Below are 22,453 nucleotides of genomic sequence, written 5' to 3'. Positions count from 1 at the left end.
AGTGAGACGTTTATCACTGCACCTGTACCTGCACAGTGAGACACTAATGTCCTTGTAGTAATCAGAAAGAACAGTTAATCCTTTTAATTTGATTTTAGAGTGTCTGGGCCATACAAGATTGAAATCTAGGTACTGATTCCGAACTTTATATTATTCATGCTTATAATAACTGCATTTATTTCAGTTTGGGAAATAGTGCATGAAATGTCAATGTATCTTCAGCTTAGGCTTAGGTTTTTAAGGCCTACGAAGTTTACCTGGTCCATTCATTGCTTCTTGGTTTCTTGCAGATTTGCATTGTATATTAAGGTATCCTGTTTTAGACCTAGATTTATGTTAGAAATTCAGAATGGGTACAGGAGAACTGGTGTGGGGTGGAGCCAGGGCTCAACACTCAGGTGGCTGCAGGCTATCAGGTGGTATGTTTAAAGAGCCTGCTGGAACTTAGCCGCTGTTGTTGTGCTTTAATATTGCGCTCTCGCCCATCGTCAAACCCATCCATGCCAACTAATGCCATCCACCGACCACCATGAATCTTCATATCTTTCATGCAATCCCATGTTCCTCACCCACCACTTCTGTCTTTATAACTTTTTGCCAACACTAGTATGCACCATGTGTAGATCTCAACAACCTTGCTGAGATTAAATGAAACAACAATCTAAATGCCTAATTACAGCCTTCATGATCATTTAAAAAAGATTCATGAAAGCCCATTCGAAACTTAGCTGTGTTATAACTTCACATCAAAGGCATCTATTCTTTTAATAATCTGTTTGTGGTGTGTTTTGTAGTGATTGTAACAAGGTCAGCCAACTGGACCTCTTGGAATGAGTTCTCTGATTGGGACTGACAGATGCTGGCATTCTAATAACTGACTCAGAAGAAGCAGTACTAAAGTCAAGGATTGTTCATGTGTAAATAAAGAGTGATTTGGTAATGGGGTTCTGGCCTCTCTGGAGTATGAGAGTTGCGGGGTATTCAAAAGCAGGGAACACAGCCAGTCTGAAAGAGCTTGGGAAACACACTTGTGTGCTGGCATTTACATAGCATCACTCAGGATATATCCTGATCAGACTGTAGGTTGGCTCATTGCAAAATGCTCAAACTAAAGCCAAACCTTGGCCAAATTGTTAAAGCTTTCTTCAGGATCCTGGTCAGCAAACTATTGTAGTTGCTGCTGGTAATCAGACCCGAGACAGCATTCTACTCAACTTGACTTAAGTAAAGTGACTTGAATGTCGATAGCCAGGAGGTTATTCAGGACCTACAAAAAAAACTAAAAGAATTGTAGATGTTGGAAATCTGAAACAAAAACAAATTTCTGGAAAATCTCAGCAGGTCTAGCAGCCTGTGGAGAGAAATTTTGAGTCCAATGTTTACATTTTGGATTCGGTGACCCTTTCTTCAGAACGGTTCTGAAAAGTGTCACGGGACCTGAAATGCTAACTGTGATTTCTCTCCACAGATGCTGCCAGACCTGTTGAGAAGTCCGCCTACATCTGGCTTGGAACAGTTAAATTGCTTAGCAACATCCAGATCAGAACCAATCAAAATAAATATCTGGAAAAATGGTCACCGGTTCTAATGGAGGTTGATGTCATTGATCGCAGAACCAGCTTTCACCAAAATTCACTTTGGACTCCAGACTTTAAGTTTACACAACACCTCAGTTAGGTTGAAAATCTACTGGGAAAACTTAACAGATTCAGGGTATAGCTTTGATTCTGTTCTCTTATGAAGAACAGCTGGTTCAGTTATCACTGTTCATAGTAAATGGCTTGGGCCCAAGCTCAATGGGGTGAAATTGGTTGCGAGCAATTGGCTCAACACTTCTCAGTTAGAAAATGGCTGTCTAAGTGAAGTCTCAATTAAATACTTGGAAGTCTTCCAGGAAGGTCTAGGATTATCAGTAGGGCCAAAGCCAACTTGCTTGTCGATCAGAAAGCAATTGCACGATTCTGCAAGGCACACCAAGTATCACTTTAGATTAGATTAGATTGGATTAGATTACTTACAGTGTGGAAACAGGCCCTTCGGCCCAACAAGTCCACACCGACCCGCCGAAGCGCAACCCACCCATACCCCTACATTTACCCCTTTTAACCTAACACTACGGGCAATTTAGCATGGCCAATTCACCTAACCTGCATATCTACTCTTGCCCGTAAGGAGAAATCAGAAGGTTGTGTGAAGAAACCATCTACGGCCTCGCTAGATACCAAGCTACCGTGGTTCTTATTTAATTATAGGACCACTCCACATGCAACTACAGGGATAGCACCAGCAGAGTTGCCGATTGGGAGAAGACTCTGCACCAGGTTAAGTCTGATCTTCCTGGATCTGGGGAAAGTGTGCAATGGCAAGACATGGCTGCCACTGCTATTTTCTTCTGAGGCCATCTCTCCCTCACCCCACAGCAGTATACAAAACAGCATAATTTTTGAAAGAGGGTAGCCACGTGAGCATTCTGACTATCTTCCTATCCCTTCTGACAGTCACCCCTCTATCTGACTGTACCTGTGGTGTGGCCACTTCTCCGAACCTACTATACATCACACTCTGTGCCCCTACTTGCTGTAGACGTGGTCTCCTGAGACAGTCAACTGTTTCCTGATCCCCCACATCTGATAGGAAGAGCATACCACTCAACTGACTGCCATCTTTGCTCCTTTAAAAATTAGTAAATGTTAACTTGTCTTAAAGACCCTTGCACACCCTTGCTGCTCACACTCTGTACTAGGAGAACTTGGTGCCTATTTTAAGGCCTACAAGAAGCAGCTCCCGTTTTTCAAAAACAAATCTGACCTTCCCTTAAGGTTTTTTAGATTTAAGCATGCAAAACATTACGATTTATGTTGTTAAATTCTAACATTTGAAAACTGTGCTGATCAAGATCAAAACCAAAACGGCCTCCTCCTAGATTCACTATCAGGCACAGTCCTCTCCTACTCTCTAAGATGGTCCTTCGGCCTTACACAGGCAACAGTCCGGGGAACCCTGCTTCCTGTGATTCCTCTCCCACTGCTGCCAAGACGTTGCCCCTCTGGACCTCTTGATAGCTGCTTGGAACAGACTTGCTGTAGTTGTCGTAATGGGGTGGCGTGGTCGCTCAGGGTTGGGGAAGAAGCTGGTGCAGGTGATCAGTGGTTAGCACTGCTGCCTCACAGCACCAGGGACCCGGGTTCAATTCCAGCCTTGGGCGACCCGTCTGTGTAGAGTTTGTACATTCTCTCCATGTCTGCGTGGGTTTCCTCCCACAATCCAAAGCTGTGCAAGTTAGGTTATTTGGCCATACTAAATTACCCATAGTGTTCAGCGATGTCTAGGTTAGGTGCATTAGCCGGGGTAAATGTGCAGTAGTAGGGTAGGGGAATGGGTTCGGGTGAGTTACTCTTCAAAGGTCAGTGTGGACTTGTTGGGCCAAATGGTCTGTTTTCACACTGTAGGGATTCTACTTGAGAAACAAGCCCATTCCCCCCCCCCCCCCTACACACACACACACACATACACACACACAAGGCCAAAAAAAAGGGTATGGGGATAGCTTTGACAGATAAGGTTAAGAAGAATCCAACGAGTTTCTACTGTACCTTTTAAAGGCAAAAGAGCAACGAAGCTAACGTTCCTGTGTTTTAAGAAAGGCTGTAAAGAAAAATCTGGGAACTATAGACCATTGAGTCTCACGTCAGTTGTTGGAGGGGATTCTGAGACTGAATTTACTTGCATTTGGAGAGGCAAGGACTGAATAGGGATAGTCGGCATAGTTTTGTGTGTCGGAAACTGTGTGTGTCTCAAACTTGATGGACTATTTTGAAGACGTGATCAAGATAATAGATGAAGGTGGATCGCTAGATGTTGTCTACGTGGACTTTAGCAAGGCCTTCAATACGTTTTCGCATGGCAGATGGTTAGTAAAGTTAGATCACATGGGACCCAGGCTTGCTTTCATTGGTCAGAGCATTGAGTATCGGCGTTGGGATATTGTGCTGTGGTTGTACAAGACATTGATGAGGCCATTTTTGGAGTACTGCTTCTAGTTGTGGTCACCATGCTAATAGGAAGAATATTATTAAACTGGAGAGGATGCAGAAAAGATTTACTCTGATGTTACTGGGACTTGAGGGTTGAATTATAAGGAGAAGCTGGATAGGTTGGGACTTTTTTCCCTGGAGTGTAGGAGGTTGAGGGGTGACGTTATAGAAGTTTGTAAACTCATGAGCCTATGTAAGGCAAATAGCAAAATTCTTTTCCCCAGGATAGGGGAGTTCAAAACTAGAGGGCATAGTTTTAAGGTGGGAAAAGAATGATTTAAAAGGGACCTGAGGGGCAACTTTTTCAGATGGTGTGAATATGGAATGAACTGCCAGAAGACATGGTAGATGCAGGTACAGTTATGACATTTAAGGGCCATTTGGACAGATATGTGAATAGGAAAGGTTTAGAGGGATATCGGCCAAACACCGGCAAATGAGACTAGTTTAGTTTGAGGAAACCTAGTCAGCATGAACGATTTGGACCGAAGGGTCTGGTTCTGTGTAGTATGATGCTCTGACACTTATGACCATTAATCCATCTCTTTCCAACAGCTTTGCTTTTCTGTTTTTTTTTCTGAAGTTGTTTGACTTTCTGTATCAGCTACTGTATCACAGCCCACATTTAAATTGTTCACCTAATTTCCAAGAAACATTTTGTTCCCTGTAAACCCTTTCTTTAAAATATCCTTTTTAATCCAGAAAATATCCAAGCAATTCACTATCTTCCAGTTCTCCACATACTCTTCCGTATCCGCGAGGGTTCCATTCCTAAGAATGATGAGATTCACAAGTTCGAAGCCCATTAAGAGTACAGGTTAAAAATTGCAGATATAAGTTTTGTCCATGGATGTTGAATTTGGTTGTTACATTTTGGCATGATTAGCCAAATTCGCAAGTCATGATCTTGTAGATATAGAGGCTTTGCTGTATAGTCCATAAATTTAGGTATGTACTTTCAACAAAAATACAGTTGTCAATCAGATTATAAGCATGAAATATTCCTGTTGGGATAATCATAGGTTTTGAAAACAGCCAAACTTTAAATTATCAAAAATGATCACCCTTGCAGTCATGTGAACGACCAGCTAATGTAAATCAGATTAGTTTTCCGTTCATGACAACTCTGATTACTTTTTCCTTAATTTTAATGATATGGATTTTTCAATAATTGCAGCTTGGCAGTTCTGTGTACCTTCCCATTATGATTATTTGCATTTCCATAAATTAGTAACTCTTAGTCCACAGGTTAACACTCTTGCTGGAGCAAACATGACCTTGGTTGTACTCAGCACTGAGTTCAGGTGGCCAGCCTCTATGAAGGATACTCTCCCAGGTCTGATCTCTGGAACAAATCCTACCTCTTTTTTTTGTAAGATCTGTGGGGTGTCCACAAATATGAAAATCCAGCTCCAAGCCTGGGTATACAGTTCTCAGATGATATTAAAATTGACACACCATTGTGCTGATGTTTATGGACTTCATGGTGATGCAATGTGCTAGTACTGATGTGGCAAGACTACATTACAAAGGCCTGGATTTTAAAGGTCAGTGGTGCATTAAGGATCTTGGATCACAAGGCAGTCTCCTTGATTGTTATTATTTTGATGATTTGACAACAGTCCTTTTAAAAAAACATTGCTGAATGATGTTTCAGTAAGTCCATTCAGACAGCAGTAGGAATTAGTTTCTTCACACATTTGGCTCCAAATTCTAGGTAGTGAATCACATTGTATTATATCATTTGTTAGCTTATTCATTTTTCTGTTTTAAGGCATATATTAGAACTTTACCAAGATTGAGTGCAAAAAAAGGCATGAGAAGTAAAAAAAAATGTAATAGTTAAATGACTCCACACTTAGTAATGAAATAGAATGCTGGATTTCAGCAATTGCTATTGGACTGACCAACTTCTCCCAGAGGTAAACAAGATGCATTTCTATAGTTGGCAGTTGATAAGCTTCTGGGCTTTGTTTTTGAAGAGTGTCGGGCAAACAGTTATGGTATGCCAACAATTGCTAACGTTTGACTACATTTGGGTTTTTTTTTTGTAGCTTTCTTCAGTATTCCTGTTCAGATCTTTCCTGATATTTTAATCTTATTAGATTTTTATTTCTTCCTCAGCAGTAAAAATCTATCCCCATCCTTAAATTGGTTAGCTCTTCCATCATGCTCACCTCCTCCAAGGACCTCCTTGGAGTGTGAACCCTCCCGTTGTGGTTATGCACTTTTGTTACTTTTTTTTTTGGCCTGTCCATTTTCTCAGTTATTCAGTTTGAAATCCTTTGGTGTGCTGTCTCAAAGCATGTTGCTGTTAAGAGGTAAAGAAATTTGTTCATGGTAGTGAAAATTTGAGATGCAGTTGTTCTGGCCCAAAAAAAGATTGCTGAAGTAAAATTTGCTGATGATTTGTAAGTTACTATTGAAAACACAAAAAATGGAATTTATGAACAATGATTTTTCTTTTAAAGAGAAATTACTAGACTTCTTATAGCTGATTAGCTTTCTTTTGAAACAGCTAGCATAGTAGGATTTGTAATTTGCTTGAATGAAACTGCCTTACCATGCCATTGATATAGTCTTAATAGGATTAGCTGAATTCTGCTGAACATTATCTGATTTGCATGTATCTTTTATGCAGAAACCTGAGCTACAACAAACTGGCAACAATTGATCCCTCTGTTTTCACAGAACTGCACAGCCTTCGTGAAATGTATGTAATTAAAACTAATGTTGTACATCTAAACAGTTTTTTGTTTGTATGTTATGAAAGTAGGCTTAAATATTCTGAAATTATGCTTTTTTTTTACAGCCTTTCATTTATTTACTTTTTAAATGTAGTTATTTTGATTCTGAATGCAAGCAAGATTTTGCTGCCTGGTATAAGCGAACTAAATGATTAACCTTGGTAGTTCCACATTAGTAGCTGCTTATTTGCTAATGTAATAATTTCAGAAGTTTTTTAAGACCGACATGTTTAGAAGTTATTTTCCAGTTAACAACAGGTTAAAAGTTGATAAATTGAGCAAGAGGACTACAATGTTCCTGGAGCTGAAAACTTGGTTTGAAAATCAGCCGAAGTTCAAGAAATTTAATTGAACAATTAAACAAATTGTTTAAATTTGTTCTCCTTGTCAGATATATCCAAATTTCATTTAAAATTTTGAGGAGGGAGAGAAATGGAAAGAATTTATAAGAAAAGAATGCTTAGGACTATTGGCCTCACATTCTAATCTCTTTCAATATTCAGCTGTTGCTGTGGCAGTGCTATGCTTCCTATAGGATGAAAAGCCAATATAATGTTAATGTTATTTGTTTGATGAGTGACTTAAAATCTGATATTTAAGTTATATTTCTTAAATGCTGTGTTAATCTCAGCTCAGTGTATTTTTTTTTAGTCATGTAGAACAAGAGATCATATTCTTTTGTGTATATTGCGTAAATGTGCTGTGCTAGAGCCACTCACTAAACAGTAATATTTTTATGTAATTGAATGAGTAAAGGAATAAAATCTTGATTCACTTCAAATTCTGGAGTGACTTTTCTTTTCCTTTTTACCAATTGACTTGCTTTCACTTTCAAAGCATTTTCCATTTCACTGTCTGATCTCTGTTAGCAAAATCCTTTTGTAGGGATTTTACCGGCTCAACTCTTCTGTTTTCATTCAGCCTTCTTCCTTCATGGACTCGGCCATATTCAGATGGGTACCACTCTTGCTCATTCTGAAACTACTCTCCATATAACAGGTTATCTGCTGATTTCTCCTGCTCTGTTTCATTTACCTGGAAAGTTTAAGAATTTTACTGAAAGTGTTTGAATTTGGTGTATTTTTCAATACACTTAAAGCATATTTTTAGAACAGCTTCTGATTATTCACACAGAGATTTTTGAATTTTACATAATTTGATTATATGAAAAATAAGTTTTTTCTGAAGTGGTTGCCCATTACTGTTTGAGGAAACCCTGCTGTATTACAGTTTTTTAAATTAAATTTACTACTGAAAAAACATAATACCACGAGATATTTTGGAGTTTTGTTTGTGTTATACAATTGAACAGCAAGAAGATGCAAGTTGTTTGTATGTTAAAACTTGTTTTTAAAAAACTGGCTGTTAATTTGAAAACTTGATTATTTCAGGCTGAGAATATTTTGACATTTTAACCTGTTAAACCTCCCTCCTTAATCATTTTAGAACTATGTAACTCCATTGAGCTATTTTTCTTAATGTTTCTCTGTTGCTATTGCTTTTCCTAACCATCCACCCACCTAGGACTACCCGATTATCAGCATTTTATATTTTACTAAAATGTTAAAGTGGAAAAAAAAAACTGAATTTTTTAATGTACTGTTATTGGGTAGGTACTGATAATGATATTCTAAGTAATGTGTTTTCAAACTCTTCTGAATGTGAATAAGAGGGAACGCTGACAAATAGGAGCAGAAATGTTAAGGAATGACAGTGAAGTATTGAGCTGTAGATTACATGGCATATAATTCAGGTAATACTTGTAAAGTGAAAGGATAAAAAGGGAGATGCGTCATGGATTTTGTTTATTTTCTCTTGCAGACGACTTGATCATAATGAGTTGACTGCAATCCCTGAGATAGGACCTCCTTCAGCCAGTCTTGTGTTCCTCTATTTGTGAGTCATTGCTAACAGTTTATTTGTGCTCAGTGTGTTGATGTCCAATTTTTAAATTAATTTATAAGCTCATTTAAAACATGTTTATTATACTGTGACTTTACTAAAGTCTGTAATTATTCAAATTGTATTGGTACATTCGTGCAACTTCAAAGTGAAAACAGTATTTCCTTTCTTGTTAGAATTGCATCCCGGAAACTGTTCTCTCAAGGAAGTAAAGTCGATGTTCCTTTTTTTATTAAAGACTTACTGCACACAGTCATGTTTTCTTACATTATTTCTGGCACTTATATGTATCTGATTTTCCTTCTGTGATTTTATGCCAATTATTTCTGCATGATAGACATTTTAAGTCATTTTGTCAGGCATTCCTATAGCAAAAACTCATGAAGCTACCACTCAAAATGCACCAAAAGTGGAGACCGGGCGCCTCCTAGCAGAGCGCTTTAGGGAACATCTCCGGGACACCCGCACCAATCAACCACACTGCCCCGTGGCCCAACATTTCAACTCCCCCGCCCACTCTGCCGAGGACATGGAGGTTTTGGGCCTCCTTCACCGCCGCTCCCTCACCACCAGACGCCTGGAGGAAGAACGCCTCATCTTCCGCCTCGGAACACTTCAACCCCAGGGCATCAATGTGGACTTCAACAGTTTCCTCATTTCCCCTTCCCCCACCTCACCCTAGTTCTAAACTTCCAGCTCAGCACTGTCCCCATGACTTGTCCGGACTTGTCCTACCTGCCTATCTCCTTTTCCACCTATCCACTCCACCCTCTCCTCCCTGACCTATCACCTTCATCCCCTCCCCCACTCACCTATTGTACTCTATGCTACTTTCTCCCCACTCCCACCCTCCTCTAGCTTGTCTCTCCACGCTCCAGGCTCACTGCCTTTATTCCTGATTAAGGGCTTTTGCCCGAAACGTCGATTTCGAAGCTCCTTGGATGCTACCTGAACTGCTGTGCTCTTCCAGCACCACTAATTCAGAATCTGGTTTCCAACATCTGCAGTCATTGTTTTTACTTAGCAAGATGGTTGAGTCATTAGGTGTAATCTATCTACTTGTAGAATACTAGGAGTATAACTTTAGTGTGGATTGCAATATCTGAAAAAAACTTTGTTTTGTATTTGGTTCATTCAGCAGAATGGTTGAATGTTGTGTTGTAATTTGTGTTACTTTAATGGTTAATTTTGTTAGTAATGAAAAGGAAGATCTGCTGACAGATTTTGAACAGTTACGAGCCAAATTAAAAAGCAGAATCTCTAAGGTAATAATCTCTGGATTACTATGTGAGCTACAGGAAAACTGGCATCCACAACCTCGTCACCTCAGGATTTCCCATCAACAGCCTCCAACCCCATAATCCAGGAGCTCTGCACTGTCCGGTTCTACCTCTTGCCCAAACTCCACAAGCCTGACTGCCCCGGTGGATCCATCGTTTTCGTCTGCTCCTGCCCTACCGAACTTATCTCCACATACCTTGATACTATCATGTCCCTCTTGGTGGATCTCCCCACATACAGTCAGGACACCACCCATGCCCACTACCTCTATGACATTCTGTTCCCTGGCCCCCAATGCTTCATCTTCACCATAAACATCCAGCCCCTGTATGCATCCATCCGCCATGATGAAGGTCTCCAAGCCCTCTCCCGCCAGCTCAGCCCGTACCCTTCCACCAATACACTCATTGGATTGGCTGAACTGGTTGTCACCCTCAACAATTTCACCTTCGAATCCTCTCACCTTCAGGGCAGAGATGTAGCCATGGGCACCCCATGGGCCCCAGCTCTGCCTGCCTCTTCGTCTGGTATGCGGAACAGTCCATTTTCCGTAGTTACACTGGCATCATTCAACATGTTTTCCTCTGCTACATTGACTGTATCGGCACCATCTTGTGCTCCCACAAGGAGGTTGAAGAGTTCATCAATTTGACAAACACCTTCTACCCTGACCTCAAGTTCACCTGGACCATCTCAGACACCTACCTCCCCTTCTTGGACCTTTTCATCTCCATTTCCAGCAACCTACTCAACACTGACATCTACTTCCACTCCCACAGCTACCTGGAGTACACCACCACTCCCAACCCCCCCCCAAAAAAAAACGCTATTGCTTACTCTCACTTTTTCCGCCTCCACCTCATCTACTTCCAGGAGGACAAGTTCCACTCCAGAACATCCCAGGTGTTCTCTTACTTCAAGGACTGCAATTTCCCTCCCATGTGGTCAACAATGCCCTCCACTTCCCATACCTCTGCCCTTGAACTGCACCCCTCAAACTGCAAGAAGGATAGATATCCCCCCCACCTAATCCTCACCTTCCACCCCACCGATCTCCGGATACAACACATCACCCTCTGCTATTTCTGCCACCTACAATCAGACCCCACCACCGGAGATATATTTCCCTCCCCATCCCTTTCTGTTGAGACCATTCCCTCCACGTTAGGTCCACGACCCCACCAACACACCCTCCATTCCCGGGACCTTCGCTTGCTACCACGGGAGGTGTAAAACCTGTGCCTATATCGCGCTCCCCTCACCTCCATACAAGGCCTCAAAGAATCCTTCCACGTCAGGCTGAGATTTTCCTGCACATCCAAACACCTAATCTGAATCCATTGCTCCCAATGTTGTCTCCTCTACATTGGGCAACAGGATGCCAACTTGCGGAATATTTCAGAGAATATCTACGGGCCACACATACTAAATAACCCCACCACCCTGTGGCCAACCATATCAACTCCCCCTCCCACTCTGCCAAGGACATGCAAGTCCTTGGCTACCTCCACTGTCAAATCCTAGCTACCTGACGACTGGAGGAAGAACACCTCATCTTCTGCTTTGGGACTCTCCAGCCATACGGAATCAATGTCGATTTAATCAGTTTCCTCATCTCCCCCCCCCCCCCCTTTATTCCAGATCCAACTCGGCATGGCCATCTTGAACTGTCCTACCTGCCAATCTTTCTTCCCATCTATCTGCTCCGATCTATCACCATCAGCCACCACCTCCATCAACAAACTGGCAACAATTGATCCCTCTGTTGATAGCCTCCTTATTTCCTTAGACATCCATGTCCCTACAGTATTTCCTTAGACACCCCTTTCCCTACAGTACTTCCTTTTCAATGGTATATACTTTTGCTGAACACTTTGAAAAATTGCTTCGAAAGACCTCCACTTTTCCACCATAAAGTCTTTGCTTCTAATCTACTTTAGCCACCTCCTCCTTCATCCTATTGTGGTCTCCTTTTTTAAGCACGAGACCCAGGTATTGGATGTTATCTTCTCATTTTCCATCTGTATTCTAAACTCAATCAAACCATGACTGCTCCTTCCAAGAGAATCCCTAACTATGAGATCATTAATTATTCCTGTCTCATTACACAGGACGCAATCTAGGATACCTTGCTCCCTTGTTGGTTCCATTACATACTGTTCAAGAATATTATTGCGGGTACATTCAATGAACTTCTCCTCGAGGCTGCCTTAACCAACCTGGTTTGACCAATCGACATGTAGATTAAAACCCCCCATGCCAGCATTCCTGATGAAGAGCTTATGCTCAAAACGTCAACTCTCCTGCTCCTTGGATGCTGCATGACCAGGCTGTGCTTTTCCAGCACAACACTCTTTGACTCTGATCTCCAGCATCTGCAGTCCTCAATTTCTCTTACTTGTTAGTAGCAGTCGTACTGTGGTAGTTGGTTTTTGAGTCACCATGACACCCAGCGATCGGAGCAGTCCAGTGGTCACCTCTGACATGCCCCCCCAGTGTACAACAGCAACCATTGTAACACCCAAACAGTGATGCATCGGAACATTGTTCAAGTGAGCCATAACACACTACACTGCCCCGGAGCTGTGCAAAGCAGAAGAAGAACACCCACACAATGTCTTCAGAGAAAATATAGTCACCAATACTTACACGACAGTCCATAGCGTGAAGACCCAACACGTCCAGACACACTGCCATACATTGAGGACATATCAAAAACGACGAACAGATCACCCCAACCCCTGGGCACCATGGTTGCCCACAAACCAAGTACCACACCAAGACAGCTGTTAACAAGTATAAAGGATTCCATACCCACAATCAACAGGACCAACATTATATACAAAATACCATATAAAGACTGCCAAAAGTACTACATAGGGCAGACAGGAAGGAAATTAGCCACTAGGGTACACGAGTACCAACTAGCCACCAAGAGACATGACCAGCTATCAGTTGTATCCATATACATGGACAACGAAGGACACCAATTCAGCTGGGACAATATATCCATCTTAGGACAAGCTAATGCATGGGAATGCAGAGACATGCATGGGAATTCCTGAAAGCCTGGCACTCAACCCGAACTCCATTAACAAACTTATAGAGTTAGACCTCATATACCAACCATGAAGAAACAGAACCAGATCTTCTTGTAGATTGACAGAGGTAGTCACAAGGAAGAATTCACTGTATTCAGGACAATTTCCAAGAACAATATGTTGTGGATCCAAACTGGGATCAGGCTGTTTTGGATCTAATGATGTGTAATGAGGCAGCATTAATAAATAAACTGAGACAAAAAAATACCCTAGAAAACAGTGACCAGAACATGATAGAATTTAGCATTCAGTTTAGAGGGAGGATCTTGGTTTGGAAGCAACTATACAAAGTTTAAATTCAAAGGAATGAGGGCAAAGCTCGCTGGAGTGTACTGGAAAAGAGGTTTAGAAGCAAAGATGCAATGGCACATCTTTTAAAAAAACAAATGGCTCACAGTAACTTCATATATCCTAGTGAGAAAGAAGGATTCGAAGACAAGGATAAGCTATGGTTGACCATGGAAGTTAAGGTTATGATCAAATTGAAAGACAATATATGCAATGTGGCAAAGAGTAGTGGTAAACCAGAAGTTTGGGAAAGATTACCAAAAAAAGAGAGAAGATAATCTTTGAGAGTAAATTTACAAGTAACAGCAAAAGCTTCTTTAAATATATAAAAGGAAGAGAGAGGCCAACATTAATGTAGATACCTTCAAGAACAAGGCTGGGGAAATGATAGGGAACCAGGAAATATCGGAGGATTTGAATAAATATTTTGCATCACTCTTCATAGTAGAAGCCAATAACAACTTTCCAAAATTACTAAATAATCAAAAGGCAAAAGAAAGAGAGCTAATTAACTACTATGCAATCAATAGAGATAAAGTGCTAGGGAAGCTAATGGAACTAAACACTTCCTCTGAAGTAGGGGCATTGGTGTTCTTTCTTGATTGTAGCGCTGACTTGGGTAGACTAGGATAGATTGTTGGTGACATGTACTCCTAGGAACTTAAATCTGTCTACCACCTCAACCTCGTCACCCTTGGTACAGACAAGCACGTGTCCTCTACTCCATCTCCTGAAGTCAATGTCCAGCTCCTTCATTTTTCTGACATTGGGGGAGAGATCATTGTCTTTACACCATGCCATTAAGCTGTCGGTCTCTTTCCTGTACTCTGTTTTGTCTTTTGAGATATGGCCCACTATCCGGTGTTGTCATCAAATTTGTAAATGGAATTAGAGCAGAAGTTGGTCACACAGTTGTGAGTATATAAGAAATGTAGTTAGGGGATAAGTATGCAGCCTTGTGAGGCACCAGTGTTGAGGATTATTTGTGGAGGTGGTGTTGTCACCTATCCTAACTGATTGCAGTCTGCTGGTCAGGAAGTTGAAGATCCAGTTGCAGAGGGGGAGAACAGAGTCCTCGGTCTCGGAATTTAGAGATATTTAGTTGAAATTATGGTGTTGAAGGCAAAGTTAATAAATAAAATAAACAAATGGAATGTTGTCTTTATATTCCTTGTGAAATAAAATATGAGGAGATTTTACTACATCTATAGAAGGCATCAAGGAGACTATAATTGGAATACTATGAGCAGTTTTGGGTCCCTTTTCTGAGGAAAGATGTAATGGAAAGAGAGGCAGTCCAGGGAAAGTTTACTGGACTGATCCTAGGTGTGAAGCGCGGTTGAGTCGGTTGGGCCTGTACGCAGAGTTTACAAGAATGAGGAGACCTTATTGAATCATGCAAGATTCTTTGGGACTTGACAGGATCGGCATTACACCGGCACCACCCCCCACCTGTTCCTCCGCTACATGTGGTTGACAATGCCCTCCAACGTATCTCCTCCACGTCATGCACCCCCGCCCTTGAACCCCACCCCTCCTAGTGCAACAAGGACAGAACCTCCTTGGTCCTCACCCTCCACCCGACCAACCTCCGCATACAAAGCATCATCCTCCGCCACTTCCGCCACCTCCAAAAGGACCCCACCACCAGAGATATATTTCTCTCCCCACCCCTATCAGCATTCCGAAAAGATCATTCCCTCCGCGACTCCCTCATTAGGTCCACACCCCCAACCATCCCGCACCCACACTCCTGGCACCTTTCCCTGCCACCGCAGGAAGTGCAAAACCTGTACCCGCACCACTCCCCTCACCTCCGTCCAAGGCCTCAAGGGATTCTTCCACATACCTCAGAAATTTACCTGTCCCTCTACCAATGTCATCTACTGCATCCATTGCACCTGGTGTGGTCGCCTCTGCATCGGGCAGACAGGACGCCTTCCTGCAGATTATTTCAGAGAAAATCTCTGGGACACTCGCACCCACCAACCCCACCACCCCGTGCTTGAACACTTCAACTCTCCCTCCCACTCTGTCAAGGACATGCAGGTCTTGGGCCTCCCCACAGCCAAACTATTACCACGCAACGTCTGGAGGAGGAATGTCTCATATTCCACCTTGGGACCCTGCAATATCACGGGATAAATGTGAATTTCAACAGCTTCCTCATTTCCCCTCCCCCGACATTATCCCAGTCCCAAGCCTCCAACTCGGCCCCGCCCTCTGGACCTGTCCATCACACCCCCCTCTGACCTATCACCTTCTCCCTCACCTTCGTCCACCTATCGCTTTCCCAGCTACCCACCCCCAACTCCAACCCAAACCCTCCTCCCATTTTATCTGTTAGCCCCGACCCACAAACCTCATTCCTGATAAAAGGGTTTATGCCCGAAATATTGATTCTCCTGCTCCTCTGATGCTGCCTGACCTGCATCCAGCACTACACTCTGAGCTCCAGTATCTGCAGTCCTCACTTTCTCATGGATCTGGGCAGGTTGTTTCACCTTGTGGGTGAATGTAGGCCCAGAAGGCATGACCTCAGAGCAAGTGATCATCCAATTAAGACCGATGAGGGGAAATTTGTTCTCTCATGTAATTTTTAAGGCTGCCAGAAGCAAAATTTTAATCAGTAAGAGAGACCAGGATTATGGGAAGAGGAAGGCAAGAAAGTAACGTTTTTCAATTGTGAAATCAGCCATGGTCTCATTGACTGATGGAACAGCCTAGATAGGCTAAATGGCCTACTTCTGATCATATCTTAACATGTTATTTTGGATTTGGTTGCTGTTTTAAATTTGAAACATTATTTTCATACTTCAACATTTCTTCATCCACTTTATTTTTTAAAATCTTTTGAAATAAAGTCTGTTGCTGAAGAAATATTAGCTTGATCTGTAAGTATTCTGTGCTTGTGTACACAACAGATAACCTGTTGCTCTGTCCAAGAGAGCTCTTGAGTGGTTTGTGGTACAGTACATACAATTGGGCAAGTTTACTATTTATCACCTCTGCTTAACTGTATTTTCTTTTGAGAAGTTTAATAAAATCAATTTAATAAATTCAGCAAAGAGCGCTTGGCAGAGCAAACCTATTGATTAATTGTTGCTGATGTACATTTCAAATCTGATTTATCTTGGCATAGTTTCTGTTTTCTGTAGGCAGAACTGCTCGGAAACCCTGCCTCTTTTTGAACTTTTTTTAGTAACTGAGCATGGAATGAGAAGTATTCATTTCTCTCTCTCTCTCTCTCTCTCTCTCTCTCTCTCTCTCTCTCTCTCTCTCTCTCTCTCTCTCTCTCTCTCTCTCTCTCTCTCTCTCTCACTTCCCTCCACCTCTGCTTCCCCCCCCAACGCCCAACACCTTCTAAAGAGCTTTCAGTGTTGTAGACTTAAACTTACACATTGGAAGTTTCTCCCAAAATCTCTCTCTGTTTTCAGTATTTCTTCTTAATTTGAGATTTTGTTTGGCTAGTGTGATGCAACTTTTAACATTTCAATTACGCACTGTCAACTTCAGATACTCCATGCCAATGATAGAGGATTCAGTGAAGTTCCTTTACACTCATTCCCATAATTTATTTAACACCTAATCTCAAGAAATCTTCAGCTGCAATGTAATATTGTTCCCCAGTTTTCAGCTGCAATGCTGTGTAAGCCTTGAGATTTTTCACCAGTGCTAAGTTGGAACCAGTTTTGTGCTGTTGCCAGTACTGAAAATAGATTGAGACTGTGTGCAGTCAATTTCAAACAGGACTTTTACAGCCAAGAGAAAAGTGAATTTTTACCCCTTCAGTCTGTGTGGAATTTTAACCTGTTCTTTGATGCTGGTAGATAAATAACCAACCTGTTATAACTAAAACCTTTTAACATCTATGCTGTCAGTCAGTTCATCTAATTCCCGTTACCTTTTTTTCTATATGGTATACATTGGATTATTTGTGCTTACTGTTATGCATCTTTTAATATTTAGATACATGATGCTGCTTCTATATCTTTCTGCTGTGGAATGCAGGCGAAATGGTCTGAGTAGTTTTTGTCACAACCAAAATTAATCAGTCATCATCTGTGGTGGTCTTGCTGCACTTCATTAAGCAGTAAACATGATTCCTGATATTTATACAAGTGGGCATCAGTTGTTATAATGTGCAAGGGCAAGGAGAGCTTGATTAGTTTATAACAATAATTAGTGGGGTTTTTTCACTGTTTCCCATCCAGTTGCTGTCCAGTTTGAGAGATTCTATATCTACTGAATGGGAATAATTGCATTTTGCAACAGCAGAAGCACATGGTGGTGGGCTCAGTGCAATAATTTTATGGATGGGGAAAAAGGGATAAAATAATAGATCTGCTTGAAGGGTTTAAAGAATTTTGTTCTTCCTAGTCCAAAGTAGTACGGGCAAGGCACTTAATTAGTAAATTTGGCAGCCTACCGTTACATTGTCATACTTCCTGATCTCTGGGAAACAGCCTGCAACTTTTAAATTTAAACAGCTGCCAAATTTGAGGCAAGGGACCTCTTTAAATAGTACAATTGTAGACTTTAGTGCGTGATACTTGATGTACCCTAAACCTGTTGTAATTGGACTGGAAGTAGGTGTGTTTGTGTCTGATTGAAGAAGGATTTCACACTTTTGCTACTTAGTTTAATCTAGGTAATTTAACAAATTTTGTGGGTTTATTTTTTACAACTTTAGAGGTATGTTTTACTAACTTTCTGCTTGTAGCACTATGTGCAATTATAATTTGAACTGAACAACATTTTAACAGTTTTATTATCAGATTTTTATGCGTTGTATTGGGGCAAAATACTTTATTGATTCTTCTTTGTTTCTCTGATAATATTCAAACTTGGAGAAAGTGAGGACTGCAGATGCTGGAGATCAGAGCTGAAAAATGTGTTGCTGGAAAAGCACAACTGGTCAGGCAGCATCCAAGGAGCAGGAGAATTGACATTTCGGGCACAAGCCCTTCTTCAGGAATGAGGAGGGTGTGTCAAGCAGGTAGGGAGGAGGGACTTGGAGGAGGGGCGTTGGGAATGCAATAGGTGGAAGAAGGTTAAAGTGAGGGTGATAGGCTGGAGAGGGGGTGGGGCGGAGAGGTCGGGAAGAAGATTGCAGTTCAAGAAGGCGTGCTGAGTCTGAGGGTTGGGACTGAGATAAGGTGGGGGAAGGGGAAATGAGAAAACTGGAGATATCTGCATTCATCCCTTGTGTTTGGAGGGTTCCTAGGCGGAAGATGAGGCGCTCTTCCTCCAGGCATCGTGTTGCCATGGTCTGGCGATGGAGGAGGCCACCCCCTCCTCCAAGTCCCTCCTCCCTTTTATCTTAGCCTGTTTGGCACACCCTCCTCATTCCTGAAGAAGGGCTTGTGCCCGAAACGTCGATTCTCCTGCTCCTTGAATGCTGCCTGACCAGCTGTGCTTTTCCAGCAACACATTTTTTCAGCTCTAATGTTCAAACTTGTATGACTTTAGATTGAGAAAACACTCAAATGGTAACCATGGGATTAGTGAAACCCAACAGCACTGAGGTAAACAATACACTATTTGTAAAAAAAAAAGTTATAATCATGGACAATTCTAATTGCTCTTAATTGTTCTGGTAATAATAGTAATACTTTGAGTAGGATTTTGGTTATCTCCAGCACAGACTGGGAAGTCACAGTGGAATAGGAGGCAAAGTTCCAAGAGATGGAAGGATACAAGCAAAGCGTTTATGTCTTTTTCGCATCACTACTATTGGTGCAGCCAGGTATAAGCATGTCTGGTGCCACTTCTGGCTCTCCCTACTCCCTGCCCCTCAGGGTATGGGGCAAGAACTGAACTTCAGTCAATACCTTAATGCTGTTATTCTTGTATTCTGCTCTCTTATTGGTTTAAAGCAATTTTGTGTGATATGGATGTTGCTAACAAGAGCAGCATTTGTTGCGCATCCCTAATTGTCCTTGTCAGCAATTGAGAGTCAACCACGTTTCGGTCTGGAGTCACATGTGGGTTGACCATGTGAGGACAGCAGATTTCCATCCTTACAGGACACTAGTGAACTAGATTGTTAGAAAAACCTATCAGTGATTATAATTTCCTGATCACCAACTGCCATGGTGGAATTCGAGTGCATGTCCCAGAACATTAGCCAATGCCTCTGGATTACTAGCTCATCGTCTCCTCATAGCTGGAGAAAAGTAAAATAAATTATGATGATACACCATGTTTCACGATTTCACTTGCGTAGTCAATTTCATATTCAACATGAAACACAAAAATACAGTTTGACCCGAACAGTCAGTGATGGTGTTATGCTCAGATATGCATGGCATGGATATGTTTCAACTCCTTCCACCCTGTGCATGGGAACAATTTTTCTATATTCAGCCTATTGAGCCCATGCATAAATGCGGATGCCTCTAACATTTCTCTTCGTATCATTTTTGTTTCCTGGGCAGTAATCTACTCAAAGCAATAAACCTGTGAAGTTCAGTTGGTTAGATATTGATACCTTTTCAGTTTGAGCAATGACTTGCAATTCCCTGGGTGGACAATCGTAATAGTTAGCAAGTGATTGCCTTTTTCTGTACCCTAATAGAAAACTAATATTGTTGCAAAAAATATGCATGTGCTTGTGAACAGATCAGCCAGTACTTGTCAGCAAAGAGAATTAAAGATGTGGGATAGAGATGCTCTGTGTAACCTATTCGTCTTCTCCTCATCCACTCTTCCTTATCATTGACTATTTTCAGTTTTATTAATTTGAAACAATTTTCATGGATATCTGATATTGGGCAAGAATTGGACACCTTCAGTGTTGCATCATCATGGAAAAATCTTGCCGTGCAACTTTTTAAAGCAGGAAGATTTTTGTTGCACATGTGCAGTTATTTGTTGTCATGATGCGGCCATCTATTTGGTTCACCAGACCACCTCGCTGCTGGACACAATCATTATTCTGCAAAGCAACCTCTAAATTTGATACTAGTTAATTGATCTGGAAATTTAATGTTCTGTTGTGGATGCTTGAGATTGGTTCAACCTACACAACTAAAATGGTGTGAAGAGCTCGGTCATTTACTTAGTAAATTTCATTTCCTGTTAGTGGCAGTTCTGTTGACCTGAGGAAGAGTTTGAAATGATATGTCAATATTCCTTCATTTTCTTTGGGCAGCATCTTTGCCATTCATTGCTGTTAGGGGAGAAGAGTGAGGAGACAAAATTTGCCGAATGGTAAGACCCTACCAAGAAGGATTGTTACAATAGCTGTATCTAAACTTGACAAGTCCTTTACGATTAAATGTCTAATTGGAATTTTTTTAAAAGGTGAGTCTAATGTAAAGGACAAAAAGTATTTTAGCTTTTCATTTTAAAAAAAATTTGGTTTCTGAACAGTCGATTACCATAATCAATTATCTTTTCTCTTTCTGTCCTTTTTTTCTGAATATAAATTGCATCTGGTGCCTGAGGATGAAATTGTGTTTATTGGAAGTGACTTCCAGAATGTTGAGATGTAAAATGGAGTGGGTAATGAGGCTGATTTCCTCACACGATGTTCTGACAAAATTTATAGCTGACTTTTATTATTCATTACATTTTATTTAGTGTTGCTGTATTGAATGCAGACAAAAAGCAGAGGTTGAAACGGCAGCGCATGTGAAATTTCACAGGCATAATATAATAGAGTACAGGTGGATAGTGTATGGTGCCAGACATGTCGGATGATACTCCAGGATTGGAAATGAATATGTTGTAAGTTACAGTCTAAGTCTTGCACTCTGTATGATCCTACAGATTGCTCAAAGCGAATACCTTTCAGTCTAATTGATTTTAGTAAATATTACAAGTATTTGCACTGGAATTTTAATTTCTGAAATCTCCCTCCTCGTCAAAAGATAGTCCTTTATATTGTAATTCAAACCGATTGAATGGCCCCACATTTTGTGGAGGATTGGAAATATTAAGCAATCTTAAATATCTTTTCTAACACTGTGATGCAATAATGGAGACTTCACAATTGATCCTTCCACTTTGAAAGCATCTATGTGCCAGTTCTTTTTTCCTTAGTTTTTGTGTGCAGGCTAGTATTTATTGCTTATACACCAGTGTTCATATGTGCACACACATCACATGCTTTTTGGAAAGCATTCGGGATTAGAAAACATAATTTTATATGCTGAACGAAATTTTGTGTTCCAACATTGCCCCAGCAAATACAGACTACCTTGGACATTTTTTTCCTTGCCCGAACAAAACTGAGTTGTAGGAAGAGTTAGTTTTTCAAGAACAATTCTAGATGACCTGCAGAGATGTCACCACACCTGGGCCAATTGGGTAAAGACAACAAATGGCTTTGCTAGCAATGCATTTTTTCATGAAATAATTTTTAAAAATCTCATTTACTTCAGTAAAAGAATGTCTGTAGTAAGGAATTTGAGAATATGCTGTATAGGATTTAATATATAACTAAAGTAAAAGCATGTTTATCATGGAATAAGAAGGCTAATACTTCTGTAAATACAATTTTAGAGCTGAATTAGAGAAACCTAATGCAAAAAAATTACAATGGTCTTCTGAACAGGGAAAAAAAACCTATAATTTTATTCACAATGCAACTTGGGTGAGTTAGGTGAGTTTTTATTTGATAAATGAAGTAAAATGGGCTGAACAGCATCCCAGATTTCTGTCTGTGTGTAATAACTGTTTATTAATGAACACCTAGTAGGACTATTGGCTTTGCAGATTTGAGATTTTCTTGCTGCAATTTGCAGATTCATTGACATTACAATTTTGAGAATTAACTTCTTATTTTAGACTATTTTGGAATATTGTAGCTGTCAAAATTAATGTTTATTAAGAAATTTATTGAACTGTAGTATTATCTTGGTTTTAACACTTAATAGAATCAATCTTGGGAATTTTTGTTCTGTAGGCTGTACAAGTATGAAGAAAGTGACTTTGGGATTCAAATTTTAATTTTGTTTCATTCTGCAATTGTGAAGTCTCAAGATTATTTCTTCCAAAACATCTTTTAATTCCCACAATAACTGAGAGGATGCTCATGGGGTGTCAGCACTAAAAGTGTAATTCAGCATAATTTGCATATTAAACAATGATG

The 22,453-nt window shown here is 40.8% G+C and overlaps 1 protein-coding gene across 2 annotated transcripts in view; it reads left to right on the top strand.

Annotated features, from left to right (window-relative positions):
- The window catches only part of lrig1 (leucine-rich repeats and immunoglobulin-like domains 1), a 121,269-nt gene that overhangs the window by 40,210 nt on the left and 58,606 nt on the right, over positions 1-22,453 (top strand). For both annotated transcript variants that reach the window (XM_043708289.2, XM_043708290.2), the window contains exons 2-3: positions 6,676-6,747; positions 8,603-8,677. In XM_043708289.2, coding sequence (XP_043564224.2) covers positions 6,676-6,747; positions 8,603-8,677 — 147 coding nt within the window. The remainder of the gene's footprint in view (positions 1-6,675; positions 6,748-8,602; positions 8,678-22,453) is intronic.

This window comes from Chiloscyllium plagiosum, unplaced genomic scaffold, assembly GCF_037043375.1.
Source record: "Chiloscyllium plagiosum isolate Xiang-an unplaced genomic scaffold, Cpla_swu_hap1 HiC_scaffold_14, whole genome shotgun sequence".
Lineage (NCBI taxonomy): Eukaryota > Metazoa > Chordata > Chondrichthyes > Orectolobiformes > Hemiscylliidae > Chiloscyllium > Chiloscyllium plagiosum.
The sequence above is the reverse complement of the archived record's forward strand: the minus strand, read 5'-3'. Positions and strand labels throughout refer to the sequence as shown.